Source organism: Arachis ipaensis, chromosome B06 (genome assembly GCF_000816755.2).
Source record: "Arachis ipaensis cultivar K30076 chromosome B06, Araip1.1, whole genome shotgun sequence".
Taxonomy (NCBI): Eukaryota; Viridiplantae; Streptophyta; class Magnoliopsida; order Fabales; family Fabaceae; genus Arachis; species Arachis ipaensis.
The window spans coordinates 518272-527205 of NC_029790.2; the positions used below are offsets into that span (position 1 = coordinate 518272).

Sequence of the window (8934 nt, forward strand, 5' to 3'; positions counted from 1 at the left end):
GCTAGGGTCAATGATCATGTGACATTCATAACACCCAGACAGCTTCCTAAACTGCATCCCTCTAGAAGATGATGGCGTGTAGGTTGCTCCACCATTGGATTTCCCAGATGAAGATGATGATGACCTTCTTGATGATTTTGCGGCAGGTTTTCTACTCAACAAACCAGTTTCTTGCTGGCCAAGTGAGCTACTCTCAGGTGAAGAGTTATCAGCTCTATGAACAACTCTAGTGTTTCCATGAACAACATCTCTGAAGCTGCATATGGAGCTGCAAGATGAACCCATCGTGCTCTTTGACGCTGAAGGATCATGCACTCTTGACCCTTCAACTTGTTTGCAAGATATCAAGTTCTTGATTTGCTCCCATGAAGATGAAGAAGAAGAAGAAGAAGCTTGTTTTTCTTTCTGCTTCTGCTTTTGATTCTGCTTGTGTTTCTGCTTCTGCTTATTATTATTAATCTTAGTCTTACCATTGTTGTTGTTGGGAAGGGAGTGTTCAGGCAAGAGTGCTAGGAGGGCCATTAGAGTGGAGGTTAAGCAAAACTACTCCTCTCTTTTTCATACAACAGAGTTTACAAAATTCTATGTTGTTTATGTGAATTGAGCAGAGAGAATGAAAGAGAGTCATAAATTGGAGGAGGATGCAGAGGGTTCTGTGGAATGTGGTGATGGTGGGACAGAGGAGAGGGACCTTAATTAATGAATTCATTCATTATTATTGTTTATAATATATAGCATCACAAATTCACAACTTATTGTGTTATTATTATATTATACTTTTATTTGCATACTTGCTATTATAGTGACCTACCAACACGTGAAATTATTATAAGATTATGTATGTATTGCATAATAATTGAAAATACAAATACCAAAAATCACTCACCAAATTAAATATAGTATAAAATATATTTATATTTAAATATATAATAACTAATTTAATAACTAAATTTTAATGTGTATCATAGAAGTATGTTTTTTATGATCTCTCTTATCTATCTACTTTGAATTTTGATTAAGTAGATCTGATGTGAGTCTTAATTATAATATCACATGAATCTCACTAATTTTGGTATATATTTTTAATATTTTTCTTTTTACAATATTATTATTAAGAATTCGACTAATTTAGTTTAAATAATTAAAATTTTCAGAAAAAGAATAAAAATCTTTTTTACTAAAATTTTGTTCAATTCATAAGACTAATAAAACTTAGGACCTATAATAATTAATGAAAGGGTACAACACCTATTAATCTATCATAATGATCAATTCTCCGATGTTATTATAGATCTGATTATATACATTCATAATTGAAAATGTAAATGGTATAGAGTAAGTAACTTAAATTTGGATGGGGTACTGCTACTGAGTACAACCACTTCATTATTAGTCCTATATTATTGCCACTTACCCATCTGCTTTGGGTTTTAATAAGTTTTAAGTAGAATTAATGTGGAGTATTAGTAATTAGTACTGTATTTGTCAGTGAAACGCACTTTCTTTCTGGCCTCTTAGTTAGGAAAGTGTGGCCTACTCCTTCAAACACATTAACTTTCAATTCGAATTATATTTACGGAAGAGTCAAGTGTACCAAAAATACTGATATTTCAGTTGTTTTAATCGTTGATTTGAATTATAAAAAATATATATAATATATATTAAATGATATTTTTTAGTATACTTAAAATTTTTCCAATACTTTATATATTCTATTAAAAATTATTGTTATTTATATAGTAATCCTTATCAAGTATTTTTTAAAGTATTTATTAGCAAGATCATATTTATATAAAAATGATTATTTCTATTATTTCACTGTAATAGTGTGAAAATTATTATGGATGAAAACAACATTGCTTGGTGACTTAAGTAGTTAAGTTACATGGATTTTATATGAAGAATGGTTGTTGTTTAGATGGTTGACCTTCCTTTCAAAAAAATAAAAAATAAAAAATAGATATATTTGTGAAATGTATATATTATAGAAAATGACAGAGAAGCTTATGAATCCCAACGTGAATTGCATAATATCCATAAACCTTTGAAAGATGTGAATCCTCATTTATTTTTTCATTTTGACGGTGAATCATTGAATCCTCATTAATTAGACTTGATGAATAAAAGCGTAGAAGTAGGCACTTGACCAGGATTCGTAGCTTCTAAGAAGCTCTACCTCCTCATCTAACAATGCATAGTAACAACTGCATGTAACTTCAGTGTATTTTTATTGAAAAAGTATATGGAATCAACTCCAAATCAGCGATGAATAGAATAATTTAATTAATTATAAATATAGTAATTAGGTTTATTTATTTATGATTTAAAATATTAAATATTAAATATTTTATTATATTTAAATTAGGAGGAGATACGTTAATCACAAAAATTGATTCAATTAGTTTCTGTCTCTTCACCCTCCTTCTCTCTCTAAATATCTAAAACATAATAGATCAGATAACAGATTTAGAACCATCCAATTTACAAAAAAAGAAATATCCTAATGCCTAACATAAGCACTATTTACGTAGAAATTTTAAATTCATCCAGAGACATTTGGCTGATTTTTTGCTGTTCTTGATTCCCTAGCATTATTTTTATTACGTACACATATTTCACCAAATGATTTTTTTTTTAATATTATACATGGTGTTTTCTTATTTAGCATGTTTGAATCACTCTGCTAAAAATAAGTGAATACTAACTTCTAAATGAATTTTAGTATCATGCTTTATAAAATATAAAATCATTAGTGTTAAATAGAAAAATACAAATAATTAACTATATCTTTGATATCTACTTCTCATAATATTTGTTTCAACTTTTAAGTAATATCCACTCATATTATAAATCCGTAAGTACTATAGATAATAAACATCTTCCTAAAAACTTAAACTGATTTTTGGATTCACTAAAGATTGAACTCTTGACCTTTCGGATCTAATACTCTAATACCATGTCATGATACCACTCATCTCAAAAACTTCAGCTGATGAAAAAATATAACACTAATAATTATATTCTAATACTCCATAAACCTTCATTGTACACATTATATAAATATTCCATTGATTCCTCAAACTTTCCCTTTTAGAAATTAATGTTGGCAAAAGTAGACGACACTGTTAGAATAAAACCTACTTGGATAGGGTCAAATAGATAGGAGAAAGAGGAAGAGGATGGGTGTATCTATGTATAGGAAGGAGGAACCATAATGTGATTTAGTTGAGCACTTTAATTATTTAATTTAGTACGGTCAAATAAATGGATCGCATCCTATAAGATATTATTATGTAGTAGGCGAGATTCTAAAAGCAAAAAGCTAAAAAAGCATATGAGCCAAGAAGAAGACACCATGTAAAACATGGAGAAACAAGTATGAGCCCAATTTGTGCCTTCCAATAATCCTACTAATAATATCTTTCCCATCTTCGTTTCCCTTTTTTCTCTTTGCCTTCTTAGTTGTTTCCAAATACATATTCCCGCTTTATATGCATAAACTTGTACTTCTGTTACACATTTTTAGAGCATATTTTATCCTTCGTATATATAATATATGTGAAATGGTTTTATTTATTTTTTCATCGTCTACATTATTATATATGAATGTTAACTATGAATTAAATGTAAACAACATACACATGATAAATAATTTTGCTATGGTGTTTATGAGGGTGAAATGTTATGGACAGTAGCATTACTACACTTGGGTCCAAGTGTATAAAAAACCTAGATGAATCATAAGCCTAGCTTCTTCGTATCAATTTCTAAGAGAAATTATCAAGAGAGCGAAGACATTAATTAAGGAGTGTAGAAAATAATAATGTAAATAGAAATAAATATTGATGTTAATGAGGTATAATTGGGTTGGGTTCGATTATTAGAGATAGAAGATAATAAATATTACTAAAATTAGTTTAAATAGGAAATAGGTATTGCACTACGAAATTAGTACTGATTATGTAATAGTGAAAACTCAAGTGCAGTTAACTTCATGCGAAGTTGATAGTTGAGAGCTATTAGATGAAAATTTAATAAAATCATTTAAATCATTTAACGGCTCTCATCTATCAACTTCACGTAAGAGTTTTTAGCTTATGTAATATCTTAGGACATTTTTTATTTTTTTTTATTTTATGCTGTTGCAATTCTGCTTTTTACATGCATATATAATTCAACCAATTGAAGATGATTATTTACTTTAGGGGCAAATCTTTTCATTCTTATATACAGACATAAGTACATTGATTATAAAATTTTAGGTGGAAACAGCATGATGTTCGTCTTATTACATATGTCATATTCCATGAGTTTCTGTGAGATTCATCTTACAATACAGAAAAGGATGAGAAATCCATTTTAATAATCAGTAAAAGGGGACAAATCATATGGAAAGTAGTTATAAAGTCAGATTTGGCCAACCATCCAATTACCAGCATTAACATAAAGAATAGTAAGCAATAAACTAGAATATTATTTGCTATGTTATCAAGATTCTTTAATTAAGAATTAATTCAACAACTGCAACAAAAGCAAGATATCTTACTGCCAAGTACTAGTTCGGTCACCTACAGGAAATTAATATATCGCTTAGGAAATTAACTACTAAACTTATTCTATTCTTTATTCAATGTTTCAATAGTTTTGGGCCCAACAATCAGTTTTTTTTTTCTGGTCACTACACCGAACAATTAGGTTGGGGGTAATACTAGCTTCAAGGTCCATAAGAGTATTGGGCCCAATAACAGTAAAGGTCCATAAGAGTATTGGGCCCAATGAGAAAAGTGGAGCCCAATAATGTTAAGAGGGTTTAGGAACGATAGCGGCAGAGGAGTGGGGATGCATAGAGTGTACGTGCGTGAAGGTGCCGAACTGCCACTGCTTGTTCGTCCCGATTCATTCATTCATTGCGAGTAAGAATAAGAAGAAGAAGAATGTCTTGTTCAGCAGCAGCAGAATGTTGTTGTTCTGAGCCGAATGGCAATAAAAGTAATAACGGAAGAGTGACGTGGGAAGGATGCAGCGTCTTGCTTGACATCAACGACGGTGACCGTCTCGTCTTCGCTCGCCTCTCCCCCGCTGCGTATGTTCTTCTTCTTCTTCTTTAATTAATTAACTAACTTAATAATAATAATAATAATAACATTAATGTTTTCGTTACGCAGGAAATTGAAGATTGGGAATAAGAACTGCTCTCTCCAACCGTTAATCGGCACTCCCTTCGGTTCTCTCTTTCAGCTCGATGGCACTTCCCTCTCTCCTTTTATACCTTCCCCTCAAGGTATCTATCTATGCTTATGCATCATTGCATATTAGTTCTAGTTTCTAGTTTCTATTCAGAAACTATTCCTAATTTATAATAACCTCTAGAAGTAGTTTTATTAATCACATGGATGAAATAAACTTACAGCTGATGCTACTAACAATGAGGAAATAAAAGATGATGGTCAACCGAATGTTGAATCGAGGGATAATCGCGAATTGGTTGACAATAACACTGCACAAACCCTCACTGGTGAAGATATTGAAGCCATGCGAAGGTAACATTTTATGCAATCCTTATTCATCTGTATTTTGTTAGACAGCTTCGCTTCTGTGTAGCACCATTCTTAGTTATTGGGAATTCTACCATCCATGAATTAATGTAAAGGGTAGTGAATCTTTTCTTGGGCGCTAATATGGATTACTAGTAATCTACTACTTTTCTTGTTATGTAATGTGCCTAACATCCTCTTAATGTGTTTGGATAAGCTTATTTTCAGTTACAAGAATGTTTATTAATCAGTAGCTAACTTATACCATTACCAAAAGTGCACTGCCTGGGTTTTGTGAAAAAGTTGTTAGGTTATTGTTTCTCTACCAAGCTTAAGAGATTCGGGTTCTGAAAAATCCTTGCCTTCTTATGCAGGCAGGGTGCAGGAGGTAATGAGATTATTGAAGCTCTCATTGCCAATAGTGCAACATATGAGAAGAAAACAGCATTTTCACAGGTATATTGAAGAAGCATAAAGAGATTATGCAGTCTGCTTTGAGAATGAAACTGAAACCAATGCATTTGTTCTATGCAGGAGAAATATAGACGCAAGAAGCAGAAGAAATATGCACCAAAAGTACTTATGAGGCGTCCTGTTGCTAGAAGGTGACCTAAATTGTTTTTCACTATTGATTTCAAACTTCTATCATAATTATTATTTTTAGTTAACATATACATACTGGCTTATATTCATTTTTATTCTGGGACTATTTGTTAGCTTTCTCATTAAGTTGTTTATGATTTATGTTTCATCTTCGATATCTTTTTTATCTATATGTTTATATATTTTTATCAGTTTCAATGATTTTTTTAAGTCTCTACTTAGCCTTATGGTTGCTTCTATTTGATTTTTCAGTATATGTGAGGCCTATTTTAAGAAGTATCCATCAAAAATTGGGTGAGTTTTTTATCATTTGCTCAGAATTGCATAATATTTTCATGTACTTTCTATTAGAGTTGAGACGTTGAGCATGCATAATTAGGTTTTGGAACTTCTGAATGCAAAGTCTTTAATGTGTGTGTTTGGTCCAAAGAAAAGAGGAAAAAGAAGATATCAATTTTTGTTTGATTTTGAATTAACTCTTCCTTACACTATGGACTTGTGTATCTCGAGCTATATTTATGTCATACATACACGCGAGTGTGTGTGTGTGTATGTGTGTGTGTGTGTGTGTGCTGACTATTTACAAAACTTAGTTGTCATTATTCACTTTTTTCTACATGAAATGAAGTTCATATCCTTGGTATTATTTCTAAAATTTTAACGGTTAATGATTCAGATTCTTGCGGGTGGATACATTGTCTCTTCTACTTTCCATGGCGAATGTTTCTGCAAATTCTGACATTCTTGTAGTTGATATGATCAGTGGCCTTCTTACTGGTGCTGTGGCAGAACGTTTAGGAGGTGTGGTATAAATTTTAACGTTGTTGCCACCTTAGATACTGCATATTTTATGATGATATAAGAGAAACAACCGTTTGCTGTTATTGTCTATTTCATAGGTACCGGCTTTGTATGCAACTCATATCTTGGGCAATCACCTTATTCCATGGATATTGTTAGGATATTTAACTTCAGTGATGAAATTTGCAAGAGGTGAGGTGATGTGATGCAATTTGTTTGCAAGTTGTCAAAAAATTATTAGTTATAATCATCAGATATTTTCACCTTGATAGGGCAATTCATAGATATGCCTTGAAAAGAAAATGATTTTTGGTAGTTTCTTACTTTACTTTTTTAGCTTAATGTCTCTTTTTTTTGTGGTTGTTGAATATCATGGATACTTTTAACATTATCATTGCAACTAAAATTTTCCTTCAAACAAGTATCGTGGACACTATTTTGTTTCTCTCAGGAATTAAAAGACTTTTGAATCCTAGGAAAGATAAGGGGAAGAGTTCATGAAAGTTTCTTGTGATATAACTGTTAAATTATTAAAAATGTAGATAGTGTTGCATGCTTGTTCTCTATATGAAATTGACGTGTCTTTAGTCTTAACTCCTCACTCCTCCTTTATTATTACATAGTTAATTTTATTGAGAACCAAAGCAAATGACTTCAATTTTTTTAATTATTTATTTATTATTCCTGGCATCATTATCATTTTTTTTCTTGTGGCAGAATCCTCCGTTGTCCCATTTCGGACCTGCTATCATCAAAAGAGTCACCCGAGCAAATTCTGCAAGTTGCTGATGTGAATGATGTCTGCAATGTTGAAACCCAGTCAAATGTAAGTAGCACTTCCTTGGTCTCCTGATTTGTTCAATCTTGTAGTAAAAAACTTCATCAGGGTATGCGCTTTGTGCAGGATCCGATGGGTGTGACGGCCAACACAGATGAAATCAGCCATTCATCAGGAAATGACATTTCTGATCTTGGTGCTGAGAATGAGAACATTCCTGTTATAAGAGCTTGCAAAGCTACAAAAGCCGGAGAAAAAGCACCACAAGAAACCATTGATTCATGGAAGGAAAATGGGTTTTCAAGGTATCTAAAGTTTTAACATTTCACTAACTATTTAGGTAAGGTGGAGGCTGATCATTTTTCTTCATTATTTTACAGCCTACTTATTGCTGCTCCAGAGATGGATATTTGGCCACTGGTTCGAGATGTCTTGCCCCTTTTATCGAATTCTGCTCCATTTGCTATTTATCACCAATATCTTCAGGTAACTTATTTTACACCTCAGTCTTAATAAATTGCAGCGTATTTTAAAGATGTTCCTTTTTTTTTTTTTAAATCTCAAACGCTTTTAGTTTCACTTTATTTTGGGGATTAAATATCATTTGTTCCCACTACGTTGGTTAACTTTAGGAACATTTCAAATACTTTCGCTACTAGCACAGTCCATTGTTTTGGTCATTGATTTACAAATTGCAAATATAAAATCATGTTCTCTTCTATTATGTAGAAATTAAATTGTTTTGAGGGTGGGATTATTCTCTTACTTGCCCACTTATTAAATTGCAGCCTCTTGCAACTTGCATGCACAATCTACAGCTTGCAAAAATGGCCATTGGGTTGCAGTTATCAGAGCCTTGGTTACGTGAATACCAGGTTAGATTTATTTATGCAATTCATCATCATCATTATTACCATATTATAAATTACAGAACGATCGTTAAGCCCTTTGGTTACAGAAGTGAAAAGGGGAATGACGGTCAAGTGTTGTTTTGATCTCTTTTCTATTTTTATGTACAAATTTCTGGCTTAACATATTTCATAAGTTTTTATTTTTTGATTGTTAACAATATAATCATATGTTTGCAGGTTCTTACATCGAGAACTCATCCATCAATGCAAATGAGTGCATTTGGTGGCTACATTCTCACAGGGACTAGGATTTGCAGCAGTAGCAACTAATTCTATCTCCTCACATGTTTACTAGCTTCCTAGCTTC

At 31.9% G+C, this 8934-nt stretch overlaps 2 protein-coding genes across 2 annotated transcripts in view; one reads left to right on the forward strand and one right to left on the reverse strand.

The window, feature by feature from the left end:
- Positions 1 to 713, reverse strand: part of LOC107645310 — a 5551-nt gene extending 4838 nt beyond the window's left edge. Inside the window, exon 1 of the mRNA XM_016349307.2 lies at positions 2 to 713. Coding sequence (XP_016204793.1) covers positions 2 to 522 — 521 coding nt within the window. The 5' untranslated portion in view covers positions 523 to 713. The remainder of the gene's footprint in view (position 1) is intronic.
- LOC107645306 (tRNA (adenine(58)-N(1))-methyltransferase non-catalytic subunit trm6) lies at positions 4812 to 8926 on the forward strand. The gene is made up of 13 exons (XM_016349301.2): positions 4812 to 5083; positions 5166 to 5281; positions 5411 to 5540; positions 5909 to 5990; positions 6069 to 6139; positions 6390 to 6431; positions 6814 to 6938; positions 7037 to 7130; positions 7656 to 7764; positions 7843 to 8021; positions 8097 to 8202; positions 8505 to 8591; positions 8805 to 8926. The coding sequence occupies exons 1-13, from the start codon at positions 4935 to 4937 to the stop codon at positions 8895 to 8897; spliced, it is 1383 nt and encodes a 460-aa protein (XP_016204787.1). The 5' UTR covers positions 4812 to 4934; the 3' UTR covers positions 8898 to 8926.

Bases quoted from the DNA above. Each gene is read 5' to 3' on its own strand.
- LOC107645306 (XM_016349301.2), top strand. From the start codon at position 4,935: ATGTCTTGTTCAGCAGCAGCAGAATGTTGTTGTTCTGAGCCGAATGGC. The intron at 6,432-6,813 runs GTGAGTTTTTTA...TTAATGATTCAG, and splicing joins AAGTATCCATCAAAAATTGG to ATTCTTGCGGGTGGATACAT. The intron at 8,203-8,504 runs GTAACTTATTTT...ATTAAATTGCAG, and splicing joins TTTATCACCAATATCTTCAG to CCTCTTGCAACTTGCATGCA.